This window comes from Oncorhynchus clarkii, chromosome 5 (assembly GCF_045791955.1).
Source record: "Oncorhynchus clarkii lewisi isolate Uvic-CL-2024 chromosome 5, UVic_Ocla_1.0, whole genome shotgun sequence".
Lineage (NCBI taxonomy): Eukaryota > Metazoa > Chordata > Actinopteri > Salmoniformes > Salmonidae > Oncorhynchus > Oncorhynchus clarkii.
In genome coordinates this window covers 65,654,069-65,670,335 of record NC_092151.1, presented here as the reverse complement: position 1 = coordinate 65,670,335, position 16,267 = coordinate 65,654,069, and the positions used below count along the sequence as shown (strand labels likewise).

The window sequence follows — 16,267 nt, the reverse complement described above, 5'->3', positions numbered from 1 at the left end:
AGAACAATGAGACAGATATTTCACCGAATGTATAAATGTGAAGCATCCGCTTGGCGTTTCCACTGGCACACTGGCCGGGAGCAAATTAATCATAGTGTGCAAGAGCCAAGCACGAGCTAGCGAGATTCTATTGGCGCGGTCTAGCATTATTTGCATATTTTTGTTAAAGAACGCCTCTACTCTGCGTGTGCAATAACTCAATTCGCGCTTGCGCTCATTCTACACAACACAATATGTTTTAACTTTCGCAAACTGGTATAGTCTACAAACCTTACAGTCCACTCTGTTCATAACATATTTTAGTTTTGGGAACAGAAATCAAATATTTAATCGATGAGAACATTTGCACAATGTCGGCCAAAACTCATCTCGTTCCATCTTCTCCCACTGCCACGCAAGGGAGCCACGCTTTTTAAAACTACAATTCCCATCATTCTAATTAAGGACCGGTCAATTTATTGATTATGCAACCACCATATAAAAACCACAGAAGAAGAATGATATTGATTATGACATTCAAAACGAGGCAGTTAGCTAAGTTTGTCGTCTCAGGGCTTTGAAAACAGCGTTCCACAATTAGTATTTTAGATACAAGTATGGAATGTGTAACGTAAACTCACCCCATTCCGTACAAATGTGCGCAACTGCGACATTCAAACGAGGCTGCAAAGAAAACTAATGGGACTGTGTTGACTTAAAAATCTGGGGTGTGAACAACGTTTCTATTTAAGCGTTGATCGTCATGGTAATGGCTCTATAGTATTGGAGAAAAGTTGAAAAAACTGACCCTCCGTTACATGGTGACGTGTCATGCCGTAAACCTGTTAGGCCATGCATCATGCTTGTCATGTTTCCAACTACCAATGTAACAGGTACTAGGTGTGGTCAAGAATAAGCAACTATTTCTGTCTTTTACAATCGCTCTCCACCAGGTGTAGCACTTCTCTCATCGTTTAAAAACAAGAAATGGACAGTAAAGGGGGATACCTAGTCATTTTTTGCGTCATCACTGTAAGCGACCGTCACTCTCAAAGCCGCTGTTTACTTCTAAGATCACTTTAGCACCGCCCTAAAAACCCGATTCAAATTCGACACAAACCTTCAAATAGGTATGTAATGACACATTATATAAACTCTTTATATTGTTTTATTTACATTTTAGAGGCGATAAGGTGATAAGTTGGACAGATCGAGTGAAAAAAAAGCGTTTTCCCACACATCTCCTCTCCTCACAACCACGCATTAGTTTCGCTTCTCCACCCGCCATTTTTAAAAAGACCCGAAGGAGCTCATTGCCTTCTTCAATCATGCAGAAACGGGCAGCGTGGAGGTCTCGGCATGAATTATATTGGAAAGGGGAGAAATTGTGCTTTACATCGGTATTGACATTACAGTTGATCTGGAAGTATTACATTTTTGGGGCGCTAAAATAAGGTCAATTGTACGGACCAAGGCGATGTACAAAAGTGAGTGAGTTTACGTTAGTCATATTATAATCTCCAGAAATATTGTCAGCACAAACTTCAAAGTAACGTTATAGTTTTAATAACCAAAGGGTCAAATGCCAACGTAAATAGGTCCGCTAGCTTGGTAACGTTACAGACAGTACTAACTTAGCTAGTTAGCATACCCGACACTGTCAACAATGATTTTAGATAAATATAGTAAACTTCCTCTCTGGTGTAGGCGGTGTGTGTTGTGATTAAGCAATAAGGCACAAGGGGATGTGGTATATACTCCGCGTTGCGTCGTGCATAAGAACAGCTCTTAGCTGTGGTATATTGGCGATATACCATAAATCCCCGAGGTGCCTTATTGCTATTATAAACTGGTTACCAACATAATTAGAGCAGTACAAATACATGTTTTGTCATACCTGTGGTATACGGTTTGATATACCACGGCTGTCAGCCAATCAGTATTCAAGGCTCGACCCACCCAGTTTATAATCGTAGATATAGAACTGATATAAACTACAATTTCCATCATTCTAATTAAGGACCAGTCGATTTATTGATTAAATCAGCTACAGTAACTAACTAGATAGGGATCAGTGATGGTTTAGGAAGGCCAATTGAGCTAAATGGATTTCGCTATATGCAGTAAGCATGTTTTTCTATGTATTCTATTTTCAGAGTGACCTAAGGATGTCGATTGTGAAAAGTGGCTTCCTTCATCGGCAGAGTAAGTGGAGCTGTACAGCACACAAATGTCAGAAACCTGTTAGCCATGCATCATGCTTGTCATGTTTCCAACTACCAATGTAACAGGTACTAGGTGTGGTCAAGAATAAGTTTGATTTCTATAGTTGAATGTTTCTTCCTGATACTTCACTGAATTTCCTCATGGAGTTTTTCCATATCACAAGGACCTCATTGCTCTTTGACTTTGGGGCTTAGACCTGTGTTTGCACTAAGTGCTACAATATTTTTAATACAATTGATGCAGGCACTATTCTGCGGCGGTGGAAGAGAAACTGGTTTGACCTGTGGTCTGATGGATGGCTGGTATTCTTTGATGACCAGCACCGGCGAGATATGGAGGATGGGATCCACATGAGAGTGGACAGCATTAACATTCGCAGTGCAACTGCATGTCAAGGTACTTGACTACATCTGTTATACTTTTCTATCCTATCCTCTCAACTAGACCTAGGATAGTTTATCTGCACCAACCCATCAATCACCTGTTCCATTCACATTTTCATTGTCAATAGATCTGAACCCACCAGAGGGCAGGAGTCAAAATGCCCTGCTCCAGATAGTCTGCAGAGACGGACGGGTCATCAGCATTTGTGGAGACAGTGCAGATGATGTTTTGTAAGACAGCTCTCTCATTGTAATCAATATTACTGTGGTTAGTTGTGTCTATATTGGATAGCCTGCTGATAAGTCATGTCAATTCTTGTTTTCCCATTGTTGTTTCAGTGCATGGACCATGGCTCTCCAGGATGCCAGAGTCAGCTCTGTGAGTTTCTACTGATCTGCCAAGACCCTCAGCCTTCATATCCCAGTCTTCTTATTGACCGTGTTAGATTAGTTAATAGATTTGTATATTTTTTTATTCACATTCCATACAAAACATTCCATAGAGATTATCTATATTTTAGGTGGTCGCTCATCCTCAGATTGACTTTGCGCAGAAGATTGTTGCTTCTGCCTCTCCTCTGTATTCTGAATAAGTACATGTGAGCCTGCTGCCTATCCTTTACATTTGTGAATATACTTTGAGCAGTCAGTGTGGCACAGTGTCTTATGCTATTTCACTTGGAATTCTGTCTTGACATTTACACTGAACAAAAATATGAACGCAACATGCAACAATTTCAAAGATTTTACTGAGTTACAGTTCATATAAGGAAATCTGTCAATTGAAATACATTCATTAGGCCCTGATCTATAGATTTCACATGACTGGGAATACAGATATGCATCTGTTAGTCACAGATACCTTTAAAAATGTAGGGGTGGGGATCAGAAAACCAGTCAGTATCTCGTGGGATCACCATTTGCCTCATTCAGCGTGACACATCTCCTTAGCATAAAGTTGATCAGGCTGTTGATTGGCCTGTGGAATGTTGTCCTACTCCTCTTAATGGCTGTGCAAAGTTCCTGGATATTGGCGGGAACTGAAACACGCTGTCGTACATGTCGATCCAGAGCATCCTAAACATGCTCAATGGATGACATGTCTGGTGAATGTATATAGGCCATGGAAGAACTAAGGCATTTTCAGCTTCCAGAAATTGTATACAGATCCTTGCGACATGGGGCCATGCATTATGCTGAAACATGAGGTGATGACGGCAGATGAAAGGCACGACAATGGGCCTCAGGATCTCTTCACGGTATCTGTGTGCATTGAAATGGCCATCGATGAAATTAAATTGTGGTGTTTATCCGTAGCTTATGCCTGCCCATACCATAACCCCACCGCCACCATGGGACTCTCTGTTCACATCAGCAAACCGCTCGCCCACATGACGCCATAGATGCTATCTGCCATCTGCCCGGTACAGTTGAAACCGGGGTACATCCATGAAGAGCACACTTCTCCAGCGTGCCAGTGGCCATTGACGGTGAGCATTTTCCCACTGAAATCGGTTACGACACCAAACTGCAGTCAGGTCAAGACCCTGGTGAGGACGACAATCACGCAGATGAGCTTTCCTGAGACGGTTTCTGCTAGTTTGTGCAGGAATTCTTTGGTTGTGCAAACCAACAGTTTCATCAACTGTCTGGGGGACTGGTCTCCGATGATCCCGCAGGTGAAGAAGCCGGATGTGGAGGTCCTGGGGTTGTGTGGTTACACATGGTCTGGGGTTGTTGGACGTTTTGCCAAATTCTCTAAAACGACATGCTAGAAAAATTAACATTAAATACTCTGGTGGACATTCCTGCAGTCAGCATGCCAATTGCACGCTCCCTCAACTTCAGACATCTGTTGCATTGTGTTGTGTGACTCAACTGCACATTTTAGAGTGGCCTTTTGTCCCCAGCACAAGGTGCACCTGTGTAATTACCATGCTGTTTAATCAGCCTCTTAATATGCTACACCTGTCAGGTTATCTTGGCAAAGGAGAAATGCTCACTAACGGGGATGTTAAGACATTTCTGCTCAATTTGAGCAAAATAATCATTTTGTGCATTTCAAACATTTCTGGGTTCTTTTATTTCTGCTCATGAAACAGGACAAAAACTTTACATGTTGCGTTTTAAAAAAATTGTTCAGTGTACTTACCTTGATTTAGTCAAACCATTGTAAATCCTTAGTTTATAATACATCTATATAACATGGTGTTTGTTATATATTGTGCTTTAGGATACATGCTCTCTAGTTACGGTGGTGGTGGTGGTGGTACTCTCCCATTGTGACAGGTAATTTCTGCCTTTCCAAAAGGTTTATGTCCCGGACATTTATGGAGGCTATGCCCCAGGTCCTCCTCATGGCACACAGATAATTTATTCAGCAGATGGGCAGCCTAATGCGGTTGTATACCCCTATCAGTACCAAGGTACGCACTGGGTGAATGCCCACTTTTAAGTCTGCAAGGTTACATTGATAATTACATTGATTTAAATGTTTCTTCATTCTTTTAATGGATGTAATCTTTCAATTATTATTTTAGCAATATAGACGTTTTCACCATTCTAACCGCAGTTCATATTTCCCACCATGGTCTGTAGGAGCATATCCTATGAGGGATCCACAAGGAATGGACCAGGTTATTGTTCACGAGCGTCAACGTGATGATGGAGGAGACGTGGCTCTCAGTATGCTCGCTGGAGCTGTGACTGGATTGGCTATTGGGTCTCTGTTTGTCTTCTAGTGTGTTCATTGGAACAGTTTACAACGATACCTATCCCTAACTGACACGCACCATTCCCACATTTTTGCAGCACTGCAGCTGCATTTCTGTATCCATGTGACAGAGATGGAGGAGTTACATGTATGTGATGGTTGGGCTATGTTCACCTCTGAGGCTTGATTGTGATGTGCCAGTAAATTACTCCTTTTGTGCCCTTACCAAAGCTTTTGATGTATATTAATGCCATAGCGCTTTCTATTAGGCACAGTAGCTATTTTGCAGCTTGCCTTTTTTTGTTTGAAGAAACACAAATTATGTGATATTTTATGCACATCTGAAGAAAAGGTTTTGATATATTTAAACTTATTTTTATCCTTTTCAGGTCTCACAAATGTAAATTCTTCTAACTGATGCCTCATAGTAGAGTGGTCATTAAGAGTGGGACTAGAGTTTTTTTATTGGAACATGCCTGAGCTTGTAAAATCCTGATTCTTCACTTTACACATCTGTCTTAAATCCAATGTCCTTATGAGGCTTTTCACAAATTTTTCATCTACTTTGCATTTGAGATTTCACTTGCCTTTATTTGGTTATTGTCACTCCTTGAACATGGAAGGATATTGGATATTTTTGGAAGTGAATCTAGGATTTATGCTCTAGGATTATTGCTTGGTTTTCTTATTACTTCATTGTCAGCTGTTGAACCATGTCTTTTGTTTTATCTCACCTCATGTGAGAGGTGAGGAGGAGATGCATGTGTAAACTAGAGTATGCACAAACATCCAGGCTAATCTTACATTTAAAGCTGCTATACAACAGACAACTGAATGATACTCCTTGACATTTCAATTGTTTTGACTTTACTCCACTCCTAAAATCATTTTTAAATATGTATATTTTTCATGTTAATGATATTTATGGATATTTATTGAGTCATTACATGATGTGCTCTTTGTTTAACTGGATATGTTAATTAGTTAACATGTGAGTGGCCTCTATTTGTCGCTGAACACATCAGCCACTGGTTTTTCACCTTTTATATTCAATTTCAAAGTCTTATTTAACTCTTACACCACCTTGTACAGACATTTGGAATACTAGATTGTGTTTCCTTTTTAGACATGAACGTTGTATACAATAATTGATAACAGATTATATTTATTTGATATCAAATGAAGTAGAGCTTTATGGGGCAAACTGCTTTCATGTAATCACAAAACCATTATACCTTACATTTCAAATGGAAAGCGTTTTGTTATGCAGAATTAATGCAGTGTTTATTGCTCTTTAGCGATTGTATGACATTTTAACAATTTACTTATTAAATTATTAAATCCACATGAATTCACTATGGAAACTATTTGTGAATCCTAGCAACGTCTGAGTTTCACCTTGGCTCAAGGGGAGCCGCTTGATGTCACATGGTGTTTGAAAAACGAATAACTTTTAACCATGATATGCTCTTAACATAGTCCAGGGCAAATTAATAACAGTGCCAGTTAGTATGAAATGTAGACTACTTCATACACACATTCCCTAGATTATTTACACATTTTGGCATGACAGTGCCTTGTATGTTGGGTCTCTGGACAAACCGCTTGTCTCAACACCGTTCCCTGGTATTTCGCACCACTGTTAATATCAGAATATTACTCTCTTATGCATTGTGGTCACATCCCAGTGTTTTGTGAATGACACGCTATATCAGGGGTGTCAAATCAGGGTGGGACACATTGTCTCCAATGACGTCCGGAGGTACGCATTGAAAAGTGATGTATTTCCTTGCCATCAAAATTTGCAAATAAATAGTCATCTTGCCATAATTTTCACATTTTCAATGCTCTCTGACTGTCTAGCTTTTATTTTGGTGATTAGAAGGCCAGCATCCCGCAGTTGCCTCTTCACTGTTGATGTTGGTGTTTTGCGGGTACTATTTAATGAAGCTGCCAGTTGAAGACTTGTGAGGCGTCTGTTTCTCAAACTTGACACTAATGTACCTGTCCTCTTGCTCAGTTGTGCATCGGGGCCTCCCACTCCTATTTCTATTCTGGTTAGAGCCAGTTTGCACTGTTCTGTGAAGGGAGTAGAGTTGTACGAGATCTTCAGTTTCTTGGCAATTTCTTGCATGGAATAGCCTTAATTTCTCAGAACATGAATAGACTGACGAGTTTCAGAAGAAAGTTATTTGTTTCTGGCCATTTTGAGCCTGTAATTGAACCCACAAATGCTGATGCTCCAGATACTCAACTAGTCTAAAGGCCAGTTTTATTGCCTCTTTAATCAGACAACAGTTTTCAGCTGTGCTAACATAATGGCAAAAGGGTTTTCTAATGATCAATTAGCCTTTTAAAATGATAAACTTGGATTAGCTAACACAACGTGCTATTGGAACACAGGAGTGATGGTTGCTGACAATGGGCCTCTGTACACCTATGTAGGTATTCCATTTTAAAAATCTACCGTTTCCAGCTACAATAGTCATTTAAAACATTAACAATGTCTACACTGTATTTCGGATCAATTTGATGTTATTTTAAATGGACAAAAAAATGTGCTTTTCTTTCAAAAACAAGAAAATTGAAAAGTGACCCTAAACTTTTGAACGGTAGTGTATTGAAATATACAACCATCCAAAGATGTGTAAAGTAAAACCAAACATCAGTAATTTCAATAAGTAATATTTTTATTTACATATACACCAAGATTAGAACACAACTGGATACCTCTGGAACATCCCAGAAAAAAAACCTGAATATATATTTCTAAGGAAACCCCACAGCCATAGATGTTAACAGTATTTTCAAAAGAAAACATAATGACCATTCTTCTTTAATGAAGAAAAACCCCTCCCTTCTCAGCATTGTTCAACGCTACACTAATCTCATCCCAGTGACCAGACAATATTTGTGAACAGCTCAAATGAGAATGAATGACTATACTGTACATTGAGATTTATAGCATTTTTTGTGTTAAGTCAGGTTATAGAAAGAACTGTATACAATCATAAGTAAGTAACTGTCTGAATATGTGTCTCTTTCATAGGGTGTCTGAAGTTTCATCGGCTTTAGTAGTAAGTGAGAGAGGATATACATTGATTCTCTTTCAAGGCACAACTTGTACAAAACATTTGAAGTGGGCAAAACTGTATGAAGTACAATTGAAGGGCTACAGGTTAAAAAAATGACCAAACATTATTGCACACTCAATTACTGATTCATCTTTCAGATCAATCAATGGGTTTTATTTCATTATAACATAGCCCCACCCACCCATCCCAAAGTACTTTTACTTGCTGTTGAAGAGCAAGGAACTCAGACTAATGCCTTCTTTCAAAAACAGCCTACAGCAAAATCATATGAATATTGTACAAAAAAAGACAATGAAAGGAAGTTGAAATCAAATTAAAGTTGCTGATATTTAATCATGATATGGTCCGCTTCAATGAGTGCTACTCCACCAACGCAGAGTGAACGTTACAGACTTAGCCCTTCTTGGATACAACATGAATAAATAAATAAAAACTTAACTAGGTCCTAGTTAAAGTTCAAGTTTAACTAGGTCCTAGTCAAGTAAACTAACTAGGTCCTAACACCATACAGTACAACAAAACCTGCAATCCTCATCTATCTTGTCAAGTCATAGATGTACTTCAAGGAGTAAAGGCCTTTTGGAGGAGTTGCTGTAATGCACCATGCATTGTTAGTTTGATGCCATCAAGGCAAAAACAGACACTTTAGTGTTTTAAAGCATAAATTCTGAATACATTGCTTGAATCCATATTCTTTGAGACCATCACCATCTTAAACATTAATCAACCTTATCTGGCTTTGTAAAAAAAAGAAAAAAGTAATGTACTATGGGTATGTATTAGCAGAATAAGCAAACAAATCAACATACATGAAACCCCTTTGTAACTTGGAGAGAAAGTAGAATAGTAAATACAAGCCTGAGAACCAGTGGAGGAAAAGGACAAGAGAAAGGAAAGTTGGGTTTGCATTATCTGGTTGAGTGTTAGCCTTCCTGACCAAAGTCCTCTGTGAACTTCTTGAGTTTATCCAAGTCCTGCTCGTTCACGGTTGGCTTGGTGTTGTGCAGTGACCTCAGCATATCAGCCTGTAAACAGCACATCACAAAGGTCAATTAGTAGGGCTGGGACGATACCAGTATCTCAATATTTTTGCAAAAATGAAAATGCGAAGCAGATCAAACAATCTTTGTTTGGATATTAAAAACCTGCTGTATGTAAAATATAGTGTGATATAGCTTGGAACATAACTAAAATGTGACTCTGGATGACAACATAATGATGTTTGTTCCCAACATTAGGGCTGTTTTCCCCCAAAAAAGTTACATCCGCTTCATGTTTTGTTTCCTTGCCACGATACTAACGAGAATCACGATACAGGTATCATCCCAGTCCAATCAGTTAGCATCACATACTTGTTCCCTCATATTCAAAAAAATATATGTTTTTGGGGTTCTTCTCACCATGCAAACAACAGGCTCCATGAGTTTCTCCCCATTAACATCCATCCAGGTCATCTCTATGGCGTCTGGATCTCCTGGTGAGCATGGGGTCAGGAGGTCGTCTACCACGAGGTTGGGATGGTTCCATGACGATCCTTGGACCTGGGTGTATGCAGGAGAAGACATGGACGGAACTGGATTTGTGATTACTGACATTTCATTGACAGAGCATTCAATGCTTCCTTCAAAACTATTAGATGCTGAAAATTAAATCAATTAAGATTTGCTGCACCTAGTTGAGCCCCGCCTCTGTTGAATGTCACTTACCCGTTTGAAGTGAGTGGCCGACTGCACTTTCCTGACTGGCTGCATGAGGGCGTCCCTCACGATGACACTGATGTCAGCTCCAGAGTAGCCTTCTGTCTTCTTACCAAGGGTCACATAGTCTGATTCAATGAGCTCACTGGGGGTGGAGCCTAGATGTAGCTTGAACATGAAGGAGCGGGCGTGCTCCTCAGGCAGAGGGATGTAGATCCGCTTCTCAAACCTGAGGCACAGAAACACGACAGCTGTGATATCTAATACGGGAATGACATATGGTGATGCATCAAGTGACAGGAGGGAATCTCATTCTTTAGTTCTAATCTTTAACAATCTGTCTAACAAGAGTCAATGGGTAAATATCCAAGGAATAATACATCTTTACAATAACATAAAGGACTTGAGATCATCAAAAGATAAATATACACAGACCTTCTCCTAATAGCAGAGTCCAATGTCCAGGGGATGTTTGTGGCTCCTAGAACCAGGACTCCATCATTGTCATTTCCAACACCTGGGAGAAGAGAGAGAAAACACTTTAAAATAGACAGCTGGTTCAGTCAAATGGAAAGCCAAAAAATGTGTTGTTTTGGTGATACCTTAGAAAGAAAAAGGTTCAGTGCTAAACGACACAGTGGACGAAGCAGTTGTGTCACTACTCAAGGTACAAGGTAAACAGGATCTGAGGCCAAGCTTTGCGTAAACTCTCACCCTGCATCTGGACCAGGAACTCAGTCTTGATGCGGCGGGCTGCTTCACTCTCGTTCTCACTCCTGGAGCCACACAGAGAGTCTATCTCATCGATGAAGATGATGGAGGGCTTGTTCTCCCTGGCTAGGCTAAACAGATTCTTCACCAACCTGATGACAGAAAGAATGGCGGCAAGTAAATAGGAGACCAATGGGTGGTGTGGGAGAAGAATGAAGAGGAGGATAGAGATGGGTATGTATGAGCAATATCCTTCATATACTATTTTGATTTGATTGCATAGCCCATCCTGTTTGCCCCATCACTCACTTTTCACTTTCCCCCAGCCACTTTGACACCAGGTCAGATGAGGAGATAGAGAAGAAGGTGGAGTTGTTGGCTTCTGTGGCCACAGCCTTGGCCAGGTAAGACTTTCCTGTACCAGGAGGGCCAAAGAGCAAGATCCCTCTCCATGGAGTCCGCTTTCCTGGACACCAAAGACAAACATACTCATGTATTATTTAATTACATGACTTCTATAGTTAATACTATCCAAGACAAACTATTTACTCTTCAGATGCATTGCTGCAAGTCACAATACATGCGTTATTATCTAGAATGTTATGTGTTGATTGAATTACATAATCCATACCTGTGAAGAGGTGAGGAAATTTGATGGGCAAGATGACAGCTTCTTTAAGGGCCTCTTTTGCACCCTCAAGCCCAGCTACGTCACTCCACTTGATGTTTGGCTTTTCCATGACGATGGCACCTGTAAGACATATAGTAGATAGATAGAAGTGGGTGAAATGTAGTACGACGTATATACATTATTTTCATACAAATCAAATGCAGATTCAGTGTCAAAAGGCAACATTAAAGCTTGTATGAGCCTCACAAAAAATGCTGAAAAGGGAAGTAGCTGATGCTATAACTCACCCGAGAGTTGATTTTTGAACTTCTTTTTCTCTGGGTCACCTTCACCTTCATCACTCTCATTCCTGCAAAAGAAAAAGCAAAGTCGTTTTGACCTCACTGTACTGATAAGGAGGCCACACAAAAATTATATAAACAGTCCAAAAGACTAAAGAATCAGAACCAAATGAAGGATTGGTGAGGATTATAACGCATCTCAGGATTCATTATGCTCAATTAGGGCTGTTCAATTACTTTCAACGTGGCACCGTCATAGGACGCCACCTTTCCAACAAGCTAGTTTGTCAATTTCTGCCCTGCTAGAGCTGCCCCGCTCAACTGTAAGTGCTGTTATTGTGAAGTGGAAACGTCTAAGACCAACAACGCCTCAGCCGCGAAGCGGTATGCCACACAAGCTCATACAATGGGAACGCCGAGTGATGAAGCGTTTAACGCGTAAAAATCGCATGTCCTCGGTTGCAACACTCACTACCGAGTTCCAAACTGCCTCTGGAAAAAAACCATCAGCACAATAACTGTTCGTCAGGAGCTTCATGAAATGGGCTTCCATGGCCACACACAAGCCTATGACCACCATGCGCAATGCCAAGCGTCGGCTGGAGTGGTGTAAAGCTCGCCGCCATTGGACTCTGGAGCAGTGGAAACGCATTCTCTGGAGTGATGAATCTTGCTTCACCATCTGGCAGTCCGACAGATGAATCTGGGTTTGGCGGACGCCAAGAGAACACTACCTGCCCCAATACTTAGTGCCAACTTTAAAGTTTGGTGTAGGAGGAATAATGGTCTGGGGTTGTTTTTCATGGTTCGGGCTAGGTTCCTTAGTTCCAGTTGAGGGAAATCTTAATGCTACAGTATACAATGACATTCTAGACGATTCTGTGCTTCCAACTTTGTGGCAACAGTTTGGGGAAGGCCCTTTCCTGTTTCAGCATGACAATGCCTCCGTGCACAAAGCGAGGTCCATACAGAAATGGTTTGTCAAAATCAGTGTGGAAGAACTTGACTGGCCTGCAGAGCCCTGACCTCAACCCCATCGAACACCTTCGGGATGAATTGGTACGCCAACTGCGCACCAGGCCTAATCACCCAACATTAGTGCCCGATCTGGCTGAATGGAAGCAAGTCCCCGCAGCAATTTTCCAACATCTAGTAGAAACCCTTCCCAGAAGAGTAGAGGCTGTTATAGTAGCAAATGAATGCCCATGATTTTGGAATGAGATGTTCGACAAGCAGGTGTCCACATACTTCAAACAGGGGTTGATGCGTGGAGTGAAATAAGTGTTCTCTTATTTCCCAGCTGCTCATATCAAGCACATGCTCCATTATAAAACCAAAGTAGCCTACAAAACTAACCGTTGGGAAAGCGTGCGGCCTATGTTCGCCATGTCTTTTTTCCCTTTTTCTGCCCATTTAAAAATGTGCCATTCTAAATCAAAACTAGTTTTACATATTAGTAAAGACAAGATTACATTGTAGGCCAGTAGACCAACTCATATTCTGTTCTTCTGAAATACATTTACTTCATATCATATTGTTTCTTTAAACCTGACTAAAATAAATAATGGATTTATTGTATATTAAGTTGATTTATTATACTTTTTTTTTATTTTAAAGTAGATGTTACAAAAGCACACATCTGTGGCTTGTATGCATGGAGGCCTGGAAATGCTAATCCTATGTTAATTAACAGCCAATTACCGTGAGACCGGCAGACTTTTGCACGACAATAACCGGCTGACATAATTTCATGACCACCACAGCCCTATTCACCCTTTGTCATCAGACCCAGACTCTTTGACAGGCTTGGCTGGAGGAGCCTTCTCCTTCTTCTTAAGGTATTCCTTCAGCTTCTCTGCTCGGTCCAGGTACTCTGCACACTTTGCCCTGATGCTTTGCTTGGCCTTGTCTCCCTGGGCCTCATCTATAGGAAAAGGAAATGGACCACAGGTTGTCACATCACATTATGCCCCAAGTCACCTCACACTTCGGGCATTTAATGTGAAAGTGAAAACTTTTAAAACAGTTTCTTTAAGAAATTATTTATGTTTACCCAGAGGTCCTCCTGTGGTCATTCCAAGTTCATTCCAAACTTTAAGATCAAAGGTGAACACATACACTCACCGGCCAGTTTATTAGCTTCACCACCCCATTCACAAAAATGGTTTGCTCCTACAGACAGTGATTGTCGTGGCTTTCTATATAAAGCAGGCAGACACGCATTGAGGCATTCAGTTAGTTTGATTGAACGTTAGAATGGGCAAAACTGGGCCTCCCGGGTGGCGCAGTGCTATCTGTTCGCGCCCAGGCGCTGTCACAGCTGGCCGCGACTGGGAGGTCCGTGGGGCGACGCACAATTGGCCTAGCGTCGTCCGGGTTAGGGAGGGTTTGGCCGGTAGGGATATCCTTATCTCATCACGCACTAGCGACTCCTGTGGCGGGCCGTGCGCAGTGCACGCTAACCAGGTCGCCAGGTGCACAGTGTTTCCTCCGACACATTGGTGCGGCTGGCTTCCGAGTTGGATGCGCACTGTGTTAATAAGCAGTGCGGCTTGGTTGGGTTGTGTTTCGGAGGACGCATGGCTTTCGACCTTCGTCTCTCCCGAGCCCATACGGGAGTTGTAGCGATGAGACAAGATAGTAACTACTAACAATTGGATACCACAAAATCGCGGAGAAATGGGGGTAAAATTAAAATAAAAAGAATGGACAAAACTAGTGATCTAAGGAACTTTCAGCGTGGTGTTATCGGTGTATGATCATCTGTGTTAGGCGTGCCGGACCCAGCATTTCAGAAACGACTGCCCTGCTGGGCTTTTCACGCACGACAGTGCAGGTTAACCGAGAATAGTGCGACAAACAAAAAACATCCAGTGGCAGTCCTGTGGGCTAAAACAGCTTGTTGATGAGGTTGAAGGAGAATGGCAAGAATTGTGCAAGCTAACAGGAGGCCCACAAACAGACAAATAACAGCGCAGTGCAAAAGTAGTGTGCAGTCTCTGGTGGCATCTCGGAACGCACAACTCGTCAATCTTTGTCACGGATGGGCCATTGCAGCAGACTACCACAGAGGGTTCCACTCCTACCAGCTAAAAACAAGAAGAAGCGTATCCAGTGGGCACGTGATCACCAACACGACAATTGAGTAGTGGAAAAACACTGCTTGAAACATGACATCACGTTCAGTTTACTTGAGTGGCCTGCACAGTCCCCAGACGTCAACCCAATAGAGCATCTTTGAGATTAGATGGAATGGGCTGCTCGCAGCATGAATGTACCCACCTAGACCGATTCGGACACCCCTTTGCCTCCAGAACAGCCTGAATTATTCGGGGAATTCTACAAGGGATGCCACAGGGATGTTGGTCCATGGTGACGCAAAGTCCAATCTGCAGCAACTGCATGATGCCGTCGCGTCAGCATGGATCAACATTCTTGTGGAACATTTCCAACACCTTGTAGAATTCCCCGAATAATTCAGGCTGTTCTGAAGGCAAAGGGGGGTCCGACCCAATACTAGATGGGTGTACCTAATAAACTGGCATGTGAGTGTATATTACCAAATTAAAGTGAATAGAATAACAATGTATGTGGATGTTCTGTGTTTGCAGTGTATTTATCAAATTAAGACTTGTAAACAGCAAGTGGAACTTAGATATAAGACAACTCACACTTCACAACATGAAGGAAGTACTGAATAGAATGCTGGTACAACCGGAGAGCTTCCTCATAGTTTTTAGCTTTGTCCTCCTCTGCAGCCTTGCTTGCAAGATCTATGGCTTTCTGTAACACAATGCATGGGCAATGTTATAGAAGAGTCATAACAAAAGAGGGAAGGGCATTTGCATGACATCTTGTTCTGCCAGATATCACTGTCATTTGGTGTAGTTTATTTTAGAATGGTATGTCAAAATGAAATGAGTAAATAATGAAACATTTCTCACATACGCACGCACCCGCGTCAAGAGTCATATTTACTAGACAAATCTAAGGATTAACGCCATCCTGAAACAACAGTATACTTGAATACAGTGTTAGCTAGCAAGCCTAGCTAGCTGGCTAATTTCGTTTGTTGTTGTCCTGGCTGGACACTCACTCACCTGTAAATTGTTATTAGCCATGGTTGCTGGATACGTACAATTGCCAAAATAAAACTTTACTCTAGTCTCAATAGATCAACGTACAATAGCTACAACACGACGTTATTAGCTTTGGTTAGTGTTTTGTTATCATTTTGGTGAAATCTTCAATTGTTCGGAATCTCTTCCGCATCAAGATGTCGAGTGTCACTTCCGCCTATGGATGTACACGTGACAGCAACAGAAAGGAGACGAGTAAAAGCTTTTTCTGACCCTTTACTGTCAATTTCATGCGGTCAATTTCACAGCCTATTTTTATCTGTACTTTGAAATTCTGATTAACAAACCATAAACATGTATGTGCATTGTATATGCTAGAAATAAGGTTACCAAGATCAGACAGATTTGCAAGGATTCTGTTTCTTGGTGAGTACAGTAAATCAAAACGAATTTTATTGGCCACATACATGTT

The 16,267-nt window shown here is 41.3% G+C and overlaps 2 protein-coding genes across 4 annotated transcripts; one reads left to right on the top strand and one right to left on the bottom strand.

The window, feature by feature from the left end:
* The first annotated feature begins 884 nt into the window (after nucleotides 1–884).
* LOC139409242 (pleckstrin homology domain-containing family B member 2-like) lies at nucleotides 885–7,131 on the top strand. 3 transcript variants are annotated; one of them, XM_071154121.1, is made up of 7 exons: nucleotides 885–1,109; nucleotides 2,136–2,184; nucleotides 2,449–2,601; nucleotides 2,717–2,819; nucleotides 2,928–2,967; nucleotides 4,900–5,014; nucleotides 5,187–7,131. In XM_071154121.1, exons 2-7 carry the CDS (start codon nucleotides 2,148–2,150, stop codon nucleotides 5,327–5,329), a joined length of 591 nt encoding a protein of 196 aa, XP_071010222.1. In that variant the 5' UTR covers nucleotides 885–1,109; nucleotides 2,136–2,147; the 3' UTR covers nucleotides 5,330–7,131. The 3 variants fall into 3 exon arrangements, with proteins under 3 accessions (XP_071010222.1, XP_071010224.1, XP_071010223.1); XM_071154122.1 differs by lacking the exon at nucleotides 885–1,109 and adding an exon at nucleotides 1,289–1,466 and having other exon boundaries at nucleotides 5,187–6,666; XM_071154123.1 differs by having other exon boundaries at nucleotides 4,900–5,233.
* An 842-nt stretch (nucleotides 7,132–7,973) lies between these two features.
* Nucleotides 7,974–16,028, bottom strand: LOC139409239 (vacuolar protein sorting-associated protein 4B-like). The gene is made up of 11 exons (XM_071154113.1): nucleotides 15,817–16,028; nucleotides 15,388–15,499; nucleotides 13,490–13,640; nucleotides 11,723–11,784; nucleotides 11,436–11,555; nucleotides 11,114–11,270; nucleotides 10,808–10,956; nucleotides 10,529–10,610; nucleotides 10,103–10,322; nucleotides 9,797–9,937; nucleotides 7,974–9,421 (listed from the first exon to the last, which is right to left on the bottom strand). Exons 1-11 carry the CDS (start codon nucleotides 15,835–15,837, stop codon nucleotides 9,320–9,322), a joined length of 1,317 nt encoding a protein of 438 aa, XP_071010214.1. The 5' UTR covers nucleotides 15,838–16,028; the 3' UTR covers nucleotides 7,974–9,319.
* Between the last annotated feature and the right edge of the window lie 239 nt (nucleotides 16,029–16,267).

Coding starts and splice junctions, on each gene's coding strand:
- LOC139409239 (XM_071154113.1), bottom strand. CDS start 15,837: ATGGCTAATAACAATTTACAG. Junction 13,641..15,387: donor CTTCCTTCATGTTGTGAAGT/GTGAGTTGTCTT, acceptor CTTTTCCTATAG/ATGAGGCCCAGGGAGACAAG. Junction 11,556..11,722: donor GTTCAAAAATCAACTCTCGG/GTGAGTTATAGC, acceptor TATGTCTTACAG/GTGCCATCGTCATGGAAAAG.
- LOC139409242 (XM_071154121.1), top strand. CDS start 2,148: ATGTCGATTGTGAAAAGTGGCTTCCTTCATCGGCAGA. Junction 2,185..2,448: donor TGGCTTCCTTCATCGGCAGA/GTAAGTGGAGCT, acceptor CAATTGATGCAG/GCACTATTCTGCGGCGGTGG. Junction 5,015..5,186: donor ATACCCCTATCAGTACCAAG/GTACGCACTGGG, acceptor CATGGTCTGTAG/GAGCATATCCTATGAGGGAT.